Here is a 16,670-nt window from a genome sequence, read left to right as displayed (position 1 = left end):
AAGGAACAGCTAAGGTCAATCCCTAGTATGTTCATGACTAGTGGTTCAGCTTCACATGACGATGGAAGCCCTCCTCCCACTAAAAAAATCAAAAGAGTTAAGCTGGCAAAAGCACAGCGAAGAACTGTGCTTTCTAAGAAGATATCACAAATCCCCAAGGAGAGTCCAAGTGTGGTGGTGGTTGCGATGCCTGATCTTCCCAGCACTGGACGGGAAGAGGTGGCTCTTTCCACCATTTGCACGCCCCCTGCAAGTGCTGAAAGGAGCACCCACAGTCCACTTGCTGATATGCAAATTGAAGATGTCACTGTTGAAGTACAACAGGATGAGGATACTGGTGTAGCTGGCGCTGAGGAGGAAGTTGGCGAGGAGGATTCTGATGGTGATGTGGTTTGTTTAAATCAGGCTCCGGGGGAGACAGTTGTTGTCCGTGGGATGAAAAAGCCCATCACGGTCATGCCTGGGCAGAAGACCAAACATTCCACCTCTTTGGTCTGGCAATATTTCTATCCAAATCCGGACAACAACTGTCTTGCCATATGTACCATATGTAAAGGTGAAATAAGTAGGGGTAGGGACGTCAACCACCTAGGAACATCCTCCCTTATACGGCACCTGCAGCGCGTTCATAAAAAGTTACTGTCAAGTTCAGAAACTTTGGCTAAGACCGTAAGCAGTCCAGGGACACCTAAATCCCATTGTCCTGTTGTATCCAAGCGCCTGCAAACCACACCGTCAACTCCCTCCTCGTCAATTTCCTCCTTAGTCAGGATCGGAAGTAGTCCTGCAGGCCATGTCACTGGCATGACTGACTCTCCTATCCGGGATTCCTCTGGAGGATCCTGCATTGCTACGCCTACTGCTGCCGCTGCTGCTGTTGCTGCTGCTGGGAGTCGTTCATCATCCCAGAGAGGAAGTAGGAACACCACTACTTTTACTAAACAATTGACCCTCCAACAGTCCTTAGCGAGGAGGATGAAGTACGACAGCAGTCATCCTGAAGCAAAACGTATAACTGAGGCCTTGACTGCTATGTTGGTGTTAGACGTGCGTCCGGTATCCGCCATTAGTGCAGTGGGATTTAGACAATTGATGGAGGTAGTGTGTCCCCGGTTCCAAATCCCGTCTAGATTCCACTTCACTAGGCAGGCGATACCGAGACTGTACAGAAACGTCAGAAAAAGTGTCCTCAGTGTCCTGAAAAATGCCGTTGTACACAATGTCCACTTAACCACGGACATGTGGACAAGTGGAACAGGGCAGACTAAGGACTATATGACTGTGACAGCCCACTGGGTAGATGTATCACCTTACGCAGCAACAGCAGCAGCGTCACCAGTAGCAGCATCTCAGAAACGCCAGCTCGTTACAAGGCAGGCTACGCTGTGTATCACCGGTTTCAGTAAGAGGCACACCGCCGACAACCTCTTAGAGAAACTGAGGGAAATCATCGCCGAGTGGCTTACCCCACTTAGACTCTCCTGGGGATTTGTGATATCTGACAACGCCACCAATATTGTGCGGGCATTACATCTGGGCAAATTCCAGCACGTCCCATGTTTTGCTCACACAATAAACTTGGTGGTGCAGAATTTTCTGAAAAGCGACAGGGGCGTGCAGGAGACGCTTTGGGTGGCCCGAAAAATTTCTGGCCACTTTCGCCATTCAGCGACTGCGTGCCGAAGACTGGAGCGCCAGCAAACACTCTTGAACCTGCCCCGCCATCACCTGAAGCAAGAGGTTGTGACGCGGTGGAACTCAACCCTCTATATGCTTCAGAGGATGGAGGAGCAGCAAAAGGCCATACAAGCCTATACATCCACCTATGACATAGGCAAAGGAGGGGGTATGCACCTGACTCAAGTGCAGTGGAGAATGATTTCCGTGTTGTGCAAGGTTCTCCAGCCCTTCGAACTTGCCACACGTGAAGTCAGTTCAGACACAGCCAGCTTGAGTCAGGTCATTCCCCTCATCAGGCTTTTGCAGAAGCAGCTGGAGAAAGTGAAGGAGGAGCTAAGACGGAGCGATTCCGCTCGGCATGTGGGACTTGTGGATGAAGCCCTTCATTCGCTTTGCCAGGATTCCAGGGTGGTCAATCTGTTGAAATCAGACCATTACATTTTGGCCACCGTGCTTGATCCTAGGTTTAAAGCCTATGTGGTGTCTCTCTTTCCGGCCGACACAAGCCTGCAGAGGTGCAAAGACCTGCTGGTGAACACACTGTCAGCTGAAGCGGAACGTGACACGTCAACGGCTCCTTCTTCATTTTCTCCCGCAACTGGGGCTGCCAGGAAAAAACTTAGGTATCCTAAGCAACCCGCTGGCGGTGATGCAGGGCAGGCAGGACCAAGTTTGGACATCTGGTCCGGACTGAAGGACCTGGCAACAATTTCTGACATGTCTACTGTCACTGCATATGATACTGTCACCATTGACAGAATGGTGGAGGATTACATCGGTGACAGCATCCAAGTAGGCATGTCAGACAGTCCATACCTGTACTGGCAGGAAAAAGAGGCAATTTGGAGGCCCCTGTACAAGCTGGCTCTATTTTACCTGAGTTGCCCCCCCTCCAGTGTGTACTCCGAAAGAGTGTTTAGTGCAGCCGGGAACCTTGTCAGCGAAAGGCGTAGGAGGTTGCTTCCACAGAATGTGGAGAAGATGATGTTCATCAAAATGAATTATCAGCTCTTCCAGGGAGACCAGCCTCCAGAAGGTACAGAGGGACCTGTGGTGGTGGATTCAAGTGGGGACGAGTTAATACTTTGTGAGGATGAGGATGTACACACTGAAGAGGGTGAGGAATCGGTGGATGAGGAGGATGAGGATGACATCTTGCCTCCGTAGAGCCAGTTTGTGCAGGGACACATTAATTGCCAGCTTGTTTTGTGGGGGCCCAAACGAACCAATCATTTCAGCCACAGTTGTGTGGCAGACCCTGGCGCTGAAATGATTGATTTGTTAAAGTGTGCATGTCCTGTTTATACAACATAAGGGTGGGTGGGAGGGCCCAAGGACAATTCCATCTTGCACTTCTTTTTTTTCTTTGCATTATGTACAGTTTGGGGCCTAGTTTTTCTAACTGCCATCCTGTCTGCCACTGCAGTGTCACTCCTAGATGGGTCACGTGTTTGTGCCGCCCACTCGTGTCGCTTAGCATAGTCATCCAGCTACCTCGGTGCAACCTTTTGGACATGAAAACACTATTGTGAGGTGTGAGGTGTTCAGAATAGACTGGAAATGAGTGGAAATTAAGGTTATTGAGGTTAATAATAGCATAGGAGCAGAGAAACCAACAAATTCTGTGATTTTAGCTGTTTTTATGCTTTTTAAAAAAAAAATACAGATCCAAAACACAAAACCCAGAACCCAAAACACGGAAGGGTGGTTTTGGCAAAACCAATCCAGATCCAAAACACGAAGAAAGATCCAGATCCAAAACCAAAACACAAAACACGAAAAGTGGCCGGTGCACACCCCTAGTTAAAATACAGGCAACTAGTTTAAGGACTAGCGGAGCAGAAGTAGAAGAACATTGTTAATGGAAAATCAGTCTAGCCCAGAGGTTCCCAAACTCAGTCCTAAAGGCACCCTAACAGTCCAGGTTTTAAGGATATTAATGCTTGACCACAGGTGACTTAATTAGTACCTCAGTCAATTTGATTTAACCACCTGTGCCATACTTACCGACATTGTAGAACAGCTTTCTGGGAGCAGGCTGGAGAGCTCCTGCAGCAGGCTGGATTGGGGGGTGGGGCCAGACTGGTGGAATCATTAAATGATGCAAATCGTGTCATTTAGCCCAGTCCCCTCCTCGCAGACCCGCAAATTCCCCATTACATCTCCCTATCCTGCTCGCTTCACTAGGAAGTGGGCAGGATGCGGGAGATCAGCCTACATTTCCAGGGGTGGGGGGGATTACCCGTAAAATCGGGAGCCTCCTGCGACTTCTGGGATTGTAGGCAAGTATGACCTATGCTCAACCATGGTTATCTCTAAAACCTGAACTGTTGGTGTGCCTTGAGGACCACATTTGGGAACCTCTTGTCTAGCCTACATTTAAAATAGACTGTAGGGATGATAGCAAGTATAGGAAAAAGATTAGTGAAGAGATTACTGCAATTGTCAATGCAGGAGTAATTAGCAGTGCACATGAATAAAAGTTATTGCAGTGTTTTGTGTGGGATATTTATGTGTACTGGAAATCTTTCTGTGATGTATGTAATATGATTTGTAAACAGATTGAATATGAGGAGTAAAGGATAGTCAAGAATGACAACTAGGCAGCAAGTTTTTAGGGGTAGGGTTGATTGTTGTGTTGTCAATAGAGATGTTAGGTATGGTGACTGATGGAAAATGTTAGTAGCTTCAATTTTGAAAGATTGAGTTTGAGGTATTACATACATATATTTTATCGTATAAGTTTCACTTGTTACACTTGTAATATGTGTGCTGTTGTTCATGTGCTGACTATGGGGCATATGTATCAATCAGGTCGTATAGAAAAGATGTACCGCACGAATATATCAAATTTTGCATCCAGGGACAGGGTCTATGAAAAGAGCCCATCCCTGTGATGTGTTAGAAGTGAAGCATTAGCGGTCACTTCACTTCTATATCATGACCCCGCAGCACTATTGCACCTGCGTGGTCCACTGACCATCCCTATAATATTTGTGAAATGTAGCCCTACACATGGCCTTAGCTGCCGGGGCCAAACTCCAGAATGCGAAGCTTGGTAATCTGACATCTTTTCATCCAATCCCCATAGACACCTCTGGTGGCTGCAGCTGCTGTTAGAAATGGAGGGACCGCATAAGACATCAGAGATTTCTGCTGCGGTCCCTCCTTGATACATTCAGAGTATCCTTAATATTTGCGGGTATCCCCTGAAAACGGGTGTTTTCGGGGGAATATCCCACAAATAGTATTTGCCGCAAATGGGCCTCTCTGTATGTGTAAGTTTGCTGGTGGAACCAGACTATTGGGAAACTAGAAACACTCTCTTTTTCTGGTGAACTTTCTCACTGCATAATGAGAGGAATAAACAAACAAACACATGAGCTGGAATATCCACCTACAATGTGACACAGAATTATGTCTCTTAAAATGCTGCAAACAAGTTTTCAAATAACCCTGCCCTACAATCATATAGAGAAGCCCTGCTCTGTCATCCATACCTAATAATAATGGGGATTTTTATTGCATCTACCTTGAACAAAGGGCCCTGTGTTACACTGGGAATATATCCAAGTTTTGCCACACCCTAAATAAAGTCTTTACTACATTATACCGCAGAGATGGGGAATAGTACAAGTGGTAATTTTCTGTAGGTGGTGCCTAGATTGGAATTAATTACCTTATCTGAAGATGTCTAATCAAGTGTGAGTGACATTTGTCTGAGTCACCCTCTTTACAGCACAATTATGTGAAATGCATTGTTACTCCAGCTCTACCTGTTCTCTGAGGTGTAGCAGTCTGTGTGAGGGGGAGGCTGCCACTGTAGCTGCCCACATTGTTATTTCATTTTGTCAGACAAAACACAAACACAAGTTGTGCACAAAACTAAAGGCATATATTCACCTACATGCAGTGTTGTACGCACCTACTGTACCTGTATTCTTGGAATATATGGAATACTGGGTATCTAGGTATACTATACTAGGTGCAAAATAGATATTTCACAGAGTCTGCAGGACTAAAAGAAATCTTCATTAGGAGGCCGTCCCTACATACAGTATACTAAGGGGATAACAGCACTGAAAGTGACAATATCTTGTAGCACCATTTTCCCACTCTATTAACATCAGTAAGGGGTGAAGGATTTGGAGAATAATTTCCCCTCTATCCTCAAAAAGATCATTTGTTTCATATTATCTAACTTGCCACTTGTCATTCTTAAGGCTTTACATGTTAATAGAAAAAGCTAACATTTTACAGCTAGATGGTGCATTGTGTATTATCACTAATTCTTTCAAATATATTTTAACCTGGTTCTACAGGCTGTTTAGCACTTTTATTGTACTGTAGGGTGAAGAGTCCCAAGCAATGTGTCACTCGACAAAAATGAGGCTGAAGATTTATTTATTTGTAATTAGAGCCTCCAAATCTCAGTTAGGAATGACTGGCATGTGGAATATTGTCAGGCCTGTTAGTCTGTATACTTTTCTGTACCCTTACACTATGTTATTAAATTATAAACATACAGTGTAGACCTGTTATTAGTAAAATAACTTGCATACCAAACCCATTAACACATCATTGCAGGGTACTTTTAAAGCTGGATACACACTAGACAACACAGCAATCTTGCCGATGGTTGGGGCGATTTACCTTGGCCCCGGACCATGCAAGATAGTCGGTACACATTAGAAGATTTAATGAACGGCAGAACGATGTGTCATTCCATCCTTCATTAATATGCACTGCAGGCAGATCTGAAGATGCAATAAACAACGCACAGGAGTGCGCAACAGTGCGTACACGCTAGATGATGTGGACGATTTGTCGTTCCAATTCAGCTCAAAACAACAAATCATCCAATGTATCGTCTAGTGTCTACCAGGATTTAGTCTGATAGATAGATAGATAGATAGATAGATAGATAGATAGATAGATAGATAGATAGATAGATAGATAGATAGATAGAGTTTGAGAGCCTGTGCAATAGGGTAAGATCTTGCGGTGCTTATAATAGAGAAAATGGAAAGTAGACATGTATATGAAGCACATTACAGTAATTTGCTCTCAACCAATCAGAAACAAATGACAAAATAAAAATATTTCACTTAAAAAAAAAAAACTCTGATTGGTTGGAAAATTCAGCTAATCAGAGACATGGGTATAAGTTTAAAAATAAATTCCCACAATTTCCAATTTCCCTGATATTTGTCCTTTTAAACATCAAAGCCCAATAAGTAGTCAGAAGTCTCTATACGAGACTTTTATCAGATTCCCTATTTCTGAAAGTCAGCAGTCTCTATACAAGACTTTTATCAGATTAATTTAAGCATAGACACAATCAAATGAAGGGAATATGCATGTACACAAGTTCCCTTACACATCTTTGCTGTAATTGCACCAAAAAGCCCCTCCTGTTGTGCCATGTCCCGTGAAACTCTGCTCTTTTCAGGCGTCTGACACACCAGCAGACTGTGCTGATAAATTTGATATGCAACACTTATATATCTCTGTGTGCGACTGAGTTCATGAATTAACATATGAAGCGCTATATCAAATTAATCAGCATAGTCTGCGGGTGCGTCCTATTCGCATCGCATTGTGACTGAGACACATTTTCAGCAAAAAAAAGATGCAAAATAGACGCTTGGTGCTAGCAGAGTATCACGGGACCTGGCGCCTGACTCATACCAGGCAAGTCGCGCTGCGTGGTGTATTGAGACTCGATGTATGAGGGCACATCTGTATATCTATCCATTACACAAATAAATGCAACGGTGTCTTTAAGTAAGGAAATATTATAATGTCTCACAACAAAAGGTAAAATATCTATAAAGGTGCATGTACAGTCATTTTGTAGAGTTACAGATGACTGTATATCTTATCGGGTGGTGAAGGAAGTAGAGTGCCTGCAGGTGCTGACAAAAGCTTTGTGTAGCAGCACAAGTTTCCTGCAGGATACGTGGGAGGACTTAAAGGTAGTCTGTTTGCACAAAGTAAAAACAAAAAACAGTCCTTTAACAGTTCTGCAATACGGATTCCTGAGTTCAATGCTACACAATTCCACAGAGACGCTGGCTGACACTGATACTAGTAGGGTTACAATTACATGTACAGTTGAGTGGAGAATTCAAGGTCCTGATCTGACCTGCCCAAACACGACTTTTCTTTCACTATTTTTCTGTTGTTTCACTTGCTTACATAAAACCTTTTTATTTTATATTAAATGTAATGGAAAATACTGCAAACAAGTGGGTTTATAGATAGTGCTATATTAGCTGTCAGGACTTGTCTGATATTGTTAAGGGATTATTATAATAAATGTGTATTACAAGTGAAAGAAACTGTACTGGATGCATACTGTAAGCTCAAAGATGGAGAGAAGAGACTGCTCTTTACTAATACTGCTACTGATCTGTAGAGAATATAACTCCTGCTGACTGGTGCAAATGTTATTAGCTCAGTTTTTGAAGAATTTACCGATTTGAAGCTTTATGTTGTCTCAAAAGCTGTACTTTTTACTTTTTAATATGTGTGTACATGTGTGCGTATGCTGAATACATAAGTGTGAAGTTTGCTTGCGAGACAAGACCACAATTTCAAAATGTTACTTTTCCTATTCTGTGTGTAAAGTATCTCAGCAACTGGCTCTGTATAAAGTGTGAGCCTGATAATGGTGGGAAGGCATGGTGCGGCCGCATGTAGTGATTTTTAGCAAACTGTTCTCAGTCTTTTATCAGTTGCAGTTACATGGAAGTTTCAGGGTGGCAACAATGAAGCAATTTGTGGGTGTGTTGTAGACGTGTAGTCAGAGTTGCTCACTATTCTCGGTCATGCATATACGGAGGAGGCCAACTTCAGACAGATCTCCTGCGCCTAGCACTGGATGTTTGTAAGGGCCTGTTTCAGACCCAAAGAATGCAAATCCCGCGATTGCTAGCAAGACATTAGCATGCCCACTATGTCTTGCCGTGCGATCGCAGTATGTATTTAGAGACCCACTTTCCCTTAGTAACATTCGTCATCTCCAGGAAGTGTAGTAAACAATCGGCTCACTATGTCTTAGTGAGCAAAGGCAGTTAGCGTACGCTGGACTATAAAACCTCCCTGTCACTCGTAGCACACGTCATCTACGGGAAGAGTCTGATTAATCGTGAACATCGAGGGCCATCGGAGTTGCTCGCAGCGCTTGGGGTTGACCTAACCTATCCCAAGCACTGTGAGCAGTTCTGGCTAAAAAACAACCAAGTCACGTGTGCAATGACACTACTTTGCTAATTATGCACACCCATTAAACGCCGTTCTGACGGTCAGACACACCTGCGTTCGCACATCCACACCCCCGTTCACAAGCACCTTCCCCTGTTACCACCGACAAGAGTGATACTTCAGAAAGATATTTAATTAGCAGCCAATGAGAGTCAGATAGACTCTCATTGACTGCTGCGCCCACTGCCGGACCCGGGTTGGAGCTTACTCATGAGCTCCATCTTCTGATCCCGCAGTGGGTGATGGGAGAGACGTCATGACGTCTCTCCCATAATGAAGAGTGGGCCAGCCCGGGAGGACAGAGGAGCAGACGGCGGCGGGAGCTGGAGCTGCAGTGGGGATTCAGGTAAGTGTTTTTTTTTTCCTTTTGTTTACGTGAGTTTGTGTCTGCACTGCTGGAGTGGGGGACCACTACTGGAGGCACTGTATCACGGGGGACTAATACTGGGGGTACTGCATCGGGGGGACCACTACTGGAGGCACTAATACTGGGGGTACTGCATCGGGGGGACTAATACTGGGGGTACTGCATCGGGGGACCACTACTGGGGGCACTGCATAGGGGGGAACTACTACTATTCAGGCACTATACAAAGAGCACTACTGGGGGCACTGCATAGGGGGGAACTACTACTATTCAGGCACTATATAAAGAGCACTACTGGGGGCACTGCATAGGGGGGGACTACTACTACTCAGGCACTATATAAAGAGCACTGCTGGGGGCACTGCATAGGGGGGACCACTACTGGGGGCACTGCATAGGGGGTTGACTACTACTGGGGGCACTATATAAGGGGCTTACTGCTGGGGGCACATTGGGTGCTGCACAGGGAGTGGGCACTGTATAAGGGGCACTGCATAGGTGGGAGGACTACTGGGGGCCTGCATAAGGGGGACCACTACTGGGGGCACAGTATAAAGGGCACCATTGGGGCCTTGATAAGGGGGACCACTCCTGTAGGCACTGTATAAGGGGTACTGCATAGGGGGGATCACTACTGGGGGCCTGCATAAGGGGGACCACTACTGGGGGGCACTGTATAAGGTGCACTACTGGGGGCCTGCATAAGGGGGACAACTACAGGGGGCCTTGTATAAAGGGGCACTGCATAGGGGGATCACTACTGGTGGCCTGCATAAGGGGGACCACTAAGGTGCATATGGAATGTGAAGGAATGTTCCCAGAGTCACGAGAAAGGGGTGTATGTCATGCTGACACGCCCCATTTTTCAGTGACCATGCCCCTTGTGACCACACCCATTTTTCAGCGCACATCTGTTTTTTCTTCCCCCTGGGACTGCCAGTTCGGATTGTCATCAGCAGAAAGCGCTTATATATACATCCAATAGGAAGCGCCTCTGCTTTGCCGGTTTTGTGCGCATGCATGTGCATTGAATGAGGACAGCCACCGTGACACAGGAGGTTTGGACTGCAGCCCCCCCCCCCCCCCCCCCAAAGAAAAAAGGTTGGAGCTGCCGCTGCAATTAACCCACTAGTAGGTTTTTGGATTTTGGGAGAAAATCAACACAAACATGGGGTGCACTTGAAAACTCCACACAGATTGTGCTTTGGTCAGGGACTGACTCATGACTCCAGAGCTGTTAGGTATTATTATGCTAACCACTATGCTAACCATGCTGACTTTTAATATGTAAAATAAGTCTGCTGCACTTCCCTGTTTTCTACCTACCTGTAGGAAATGCTGTTAGAAGAAGTAGCTGAGAGCCTATTGGATGCCCTGGCCTGTACAGTTCTGTAACTAGGAATCTGCGAGCAGTGCACCATTGCTGACCGGCGGCACCAGTATTTGGATTGCATAGTGCCTGAAAGGTACTTCCAGTGCATGCAGCAATTAGTTAAGGGTATCGACCCCTGATGTATAGAAAACATTATAGTTTTTAACCTATTGTCAATGTTTTGTCACCAATGGCAGAGTTCCAATTTTTTCGTGCCATTGACTGTTGAGTTCCGATGGTGACACGGTAACAGTTTTGTTTTCTCAATCGCATGTTGCATAGCCGCATTCTGCTTCTTTGGCTAGCGAGTCACGTGTGCACTATTGTGGTTCAAAAAATTCAATGGTTTTCCATCTATGGTTTCCCGCTATCATGATCTGCCTGACAAGCTGGCGTTATTTGTGGAAGCAGAGCGTCTCCCTGTGCGATTAATAACAATCTGCCAGGTGATTGATCGTTTTACCGTTCACCTTTAACTTTCATGTATGTGAGCATAATTCCTTGAGTAAAAGTGTTTTGATTTACTACTTATGAGTGCGCTCTCCTGTCATTTGTGTATATATATATATATATATATATATACAAAGTATATATATATATAATTATATATATACAAAGTATATATATATATAATTATATATATACACTTGGGCCAAAATAGGGCACTCACCAGTATAAATAAAATGAAGGCTTTATTAGTTCAACAGGGTAAGTATCACAAGTCAATGTTTCGACCCCTGAGGGTCATTGTTAAGACAGTCCAAAAAGGCATCAGCACAGCACACAGTCAATAGGTACCTATATATAGTGGTAGATGTTACATTTTCTCCGGGAACACATTTATGGAAGCCCCTTCTAGAAATCATCCTGCAATTGATTGCACATGGCAACAAGTATAGGTAGACAGATTGCTTTTGGGGAAGCAATTAAATGGAATTATGCTGGAGGATATGTGAAGATGTAAAGAATTTGGCTACAAATCTTACTGATGAAATAATATTTATAGGTGACTGCATGTCGTATTACATTGCATTACAGAAACACAATTTTTATTAAACAGAGTGACTGATTATAACTTCAATGACTAAAAGTAATGTAATGGTAAAAGTGTGTCTTACAATACCCAAATATACTGTATACAGTGGCTGGCTGTCAGATTCATTTTATACACGGTTAACACTGACATTTGATCCTAAGTATGACATAAATTGCTCAACAAGTGTCCTTAAAGTGAAAGGGAAGCAGTTTCAGGCATATCTGGAAGGGTTGTTGATGGTAAAGTAGAATGAGATTTAATCTATTGTAAAAGACCACAGTGATTATCTGTGTCGCTTCTGAGCTGTATATAGTAGTTAAGTCAATACCTGGAAAGTGTAGACCAGTTTCCCCGGCTGATAGACATGTCCAGGAGCTGCTGTCTGTACGCATACACCTGTCTTCCTGCTTCACATGGACACCTTGAATATTATGGAACATGTGACACAAAGTCACTGCCCAAATGTAGGAGGGAATAATACCCTGCACCTTGTACAGTACGTCTGCTATTCTATTGTGATTGCTGTGATGCTGAGTCTCAATAATTCAGCTACTTAACTTTAGTCATAAGATAACAATTGTAATAATCATGCTGTATTCTATGTAATGAGCTAAGTTTTGCAATACTACTATTTCTGCACAATTATTGTGTAAGGTTAAGTGTGTATGTATGTGTATTATGGGTTTTACTCATTTAGAATTAGTAAGTTATATATAATTGGCTAAATAAACATGAGTTGCACACATTCAATTCTAAACTGAGGGATGGAGTTACTAGGTCGACATTTACAATGTCGACATTCTTAATACCTACACCACAATGTCAACAGTTATGATGTCGACATTGCTAAAATGTCATCAGGCAATGTATGTGAATTGTCGACATTGTCAGAATTTTAACATTAGTGTTAGGCTGCAGGGGTGATGGTTAGGCTACGTGGGGAGGTTACGGGTAGACTGCGGGGTGGGAGCGGTTAGACACTAGAGGGAGGGGTTAGGCTAGGGCCAGCGCCATAGCAGTGCGCAGATGTCGGCAAGGGGGTGCCACTTCGGCATTTCACCCTCTGCCAGATCATAGACTGTCCACACCAACCCAATGGGACATAGACTAATCACCTTGATGGCCAGGTGAGTCCAGGTGAGAAGTGTATGTCCCTGAGGGAGGGGGGACGGGGCAGCCCATAACTAATGCGCTCAGCCAACCCTTCGCCACAGGGAGGCAATGGGCTGGAGAGGCGCCGCCGCTGCCTACTCCATTGTCCAGGTGCCAACTGAGATTTTGTTACCAGCGGGGCCATAGGCGTGCGCAGACGCTGGAGCAGGGTGTGCCACTTCAGCACTTCCCCCTCTGCCAAATCACAGACAACCCTGTCCACACCTCTCAACGAGACAAACATACTAATCACCAGGACGGCCAGGTGAGTTCAAGTGAGAAATGTATGTCCTGGAGGGGGGGGGGGATGGGGTAGTCCATGACCAATGTGCTCAGCCGGGCCTACCTACGTCACAGGGAGGTGCCGGGCAGGAGAGACGCCACCGCTCCCTACTCCATTTTCCGGGTGCCAGCTGAGATTTTAACAGCGGGCACCCCGCAGCTCCTTCCCTGCAGCGGCAGCGGGAGGAAGGCGCACACTCTTGAGCTCCGCCTTCTGGCTCCCACAGTGGGTGAAGGGAGAAACGTCATGAAATCATGACATCTCTCCCATAGTGCCGAGTGTGAGAAGCAGGAGCGAGACTTCAGGTAAGTATAGTGTTATGTGTGTGTATCATTATGAGTAAGGAGCACTACAAGAGTTGGCATTGCACAAGGGAACACTACTAGTGTGCACATTGCCAATGGGACACAACTAGTGTGTGCACTGCATAAAGGGCATTACTAGTGTGGGCACTGCATAAGGGGCACTACTACTGTGGGCACTACATAAGGGGCACTACTGTGAGCATTGCATAAGGGAGACCACTACAGTGGGCATTGCATAAGGGGCACCACTACAGTGGGCATTGCATAAGGAGCACTACTACAGTGGGCATTGCATAAGGGGCACTACTACAGTGGGCATTGCATTGTAGTAGTGCCCCTGAGGGGCACTACTACTGAGGGGCACTACTACTGGGCATGAGGGGCACTACTACTGTTGGCATTATGTGTAAGACACACTACTGCTGTGGGCATTATGTGTGACCACGCCTCTTTTTGCCTACGGCACGTGCTGTCCCTTTATAGAAGAATGGGAGGGAAGGTGCAAATTTATAGTTTGCAGGGGGGCACCGAACACCATAGCACCAGCCCTGGGTAGGGGCTAGGGATAGGTGAAAAATACTTACCATAACGCTGTAGGATCACAGGTCTGACCAGGTAGTGACAGTCACATGACCGCCAGAAGCAGTGCTGCAGCCATCAGGAGCAGGTAAGTCGCCGCTTGGCCACCAGGGATGATATGTCAACATTCTAACATTTCAACACTGTCTACAGCCATGGCCAAAAGTTTTGAGAATGACACAAGTAGTTTTCACAAAGTTTGCTGCTTCAGTGTTTTTAGACCTTTTTGTCAGATGTTACTATGGTATACTGAAGTAAAATTACAAGCATTTCAAAAGTGTCAAAGGCTTTTATTGACAATTACATTAAGTTTATGGAAAAAGTCAATATTTGCAGTGTTGACCCTTCTTTTTCAAGACCTCTGCAATTCACCCTGGCATGCTGTCAATCAACTTCTGGGCCATATACTGACTGGTGACCACTCAGTCTTGCCTAACCAATGCTTGGATTTTGTCAGAATTTGTGGGTTTTTGTTTGTCCACCCGTCCTTGAGGATTGACCACAAGTTCTCAATGGGATTAAGGTCTGGGGAGTTTCCTGGCCATGGACCCAAAATTTTGATGTTTTAGTCCCTGAGCCACTTAGTTATCACTTTTTGCCTTATGGAAAGGTGGTCCATCATGCTGGAAAAGGCATTGTTTATCACCAAACTGTTCTTGGATGGTTGGGAGAACTTGCTCTTAAAGGATGTTTTCGTACCATTCTTTATTCATTGTTGCATTCTTAGGCAAATTTGTGAGTGAGCCCACTTCCTTGGCTGAGAAGCAACCCACACATGAATGGTCTTAGGATGCTTTATTGTTGGCATGACACAGCACTGATGGTAGCGCTAACCTTTCCTTCTCTGGACAAGCATTTTTCCAGATGCCCCAAACAATCTGAAACAGGATTCATCAGAGAAGATTACTTTACCCCAGTCTTCAGCAATCCAATCCCTGTACCTTTTGCATAATATCAGTCTGTCCCTGATGTTTTTCCTGGAGAGAAGAGGCTTCATTGCTGCCCTTCTTGACACCAGGCCATCCTCCAAAAGTCTTTGCCTCATTGTGCGTGCAGATGCACTCACACCTGCCAGCTGCCATTCCTGAGCAAGTTCTGCACTGGTGGTGCCCCGATCCCGCACCTGAATCAATTTTAGGAGATGGTCCTGGTGCTTGCTGGACGTTCTTGGGTGTCTTGAAGCCTTCTTCACAACTATTGAACCTCTCTCCTTGAAGTTCTTGATGATCCGATAAATGCCTGTGAAGCCCTTTTTGTGAAAAGCAGTGATGACTGCACATGTTTCCTTGCAGGTATCCATGGTTAACAGAGGAAGAACAATGATTTCAAGCTCCACCCTTTTAAAGCTTCCAGTCTTTAATTCTAACTCAATCAGCATGACAGAGTGATCTCCAGCCTTGTCCTCTTCAACACTCTCACCTGTGTTAACGAGAGAATCACTGACATGATGTCAGCTGGTCCTTTTGTGGCAGGGCTGAAATACAGTGGAAATGTTTTTGGGATAAAGTGCCTGATTCAGAGCCGCTCGCAAGCACACAGTGCTCACAAGAGGCTCAATGTTACCCAACTGCGCATCTTTCGCCTCCGACGTGCGTTTGCGCAAGACCCGTCCAGCAACTGCAGCTCAGATGCTACGGGTCTCGCTACAAGATGGGGTGGCTGATGATGGTGACAGCTCGCCCCATTTTGTAGGCGGGGAGGGGGGGGTGGCTGTACAAATGCAGGCGTTCCCTTAGGAACGCCTGGCATTTGTGGGCGGCCCTACTGACATCACTAGCGATGTCAGTAGTGGACTTCCTGCTCTATTAGAGCAGGAAGTCCACTCGGGCTTGTGGGAGCTGAGACCCTACCACAGGGTCTCGTTGCAAGCCCGATGGTCGCGATAATCGTGACGGACTCCAGGCCGCTCACACAAGCTGTGGTGGTCACCCACAGCTTTGTGAGTGGGCTGGAGAAAATAAAACAAAAAAACAAAACACGCCCTGATTCAGAGCAAGCGCTCCCCAGCAGCGAGCAGCTCTGAATCAGGCCCTAAGTTCATTGTCATGGCAAAGAGGGACTTTGCAATTAATTGCAATCATCTGATCACTCTTCATGACATTTTGGAGTATATGCAAATTGCCATCATAAAAACTGAAGCAGCAAACTTTGTGAAGACCAATACTTCTCAAAACTTTTGGCCATGACTGTACACAATGAATGTTGACATGGTCAATGTCAACTTTATGACCATGTCAACATTCTTTTAACGACATGATGAAAGTCAACATTATGACTGTAAACATATACCACACCCCATAGCTGACAGCATACTGTCTTTGGGGACTTTTATTTATTTTATCGATCATTCTGTGAGAGGTGGCATGTAACCCAAATGGCAATACCTTTATATTGGAACAGCCCCTCTGAAACAGAAAAAGCCTTATTTTAAATGGAATACCCCGGTCAGTTAGGATCTTCACTCTGCTACAGACATGTACTAGCTTCCTAGCAATTGCCTTGGTTGACGTATTGCGCAATGGTATCACTTCCAGGTATCTGGTAGCGTAATCCATTACCACTAAAATCTACTAATGACTCCAGGCAGACTTTTGTTTAGAGGTCCAACCAAATACATATCTACAATA

The 16,670-nt window shown here is 45.2% G+C and overlaps 1 protein-coding gene across 1 annotated transcript in view; it reads right to left on the bottom strand.

Annotated features, from left to right (window-relative positions):
* Positions 1–12,136, bottom strand: part of LAD1 (ladinin 1) — a 134,086-nt gene extending 121,950 nt beyond the window's left edge. The window contains exon 1 of the mRNA XM_088463671.1: positions 12,053–12,136. Within this exon, the coding sequence (XP_088319797.1) occupies positions 12,053–12,090 (38 nt within the window). The 5' untranslated portion in view covers positions 12,091–12,136. The remainder of the gene's footprint in view (positions 1–12,052) is intronic.
* Positions 12,137–16,670: the final 4,534 nt, after the last annotated feature.

Source organism: Taudactylus pleione, unplaced genomic scaffold (genome assembly GCF_031769625.1).
Source record: "Taudactylus pleione unplaced genomic scaffold, aTauple2 ptg001423l, whole genome shotgun sequence".
Taxonomy (NCBI): domain Eukaryota; kingdom Metazoa; phylum Chordata; class Amphibia; order Anura; family Myobatrachidae; genus Taudactylus; species Taudactylus pleione.
The sequence above is the reverse complement of the archived record's forward strand: the minus strand, read 5'-3'. Positions and strand labels throughout refer to the sequence as shown.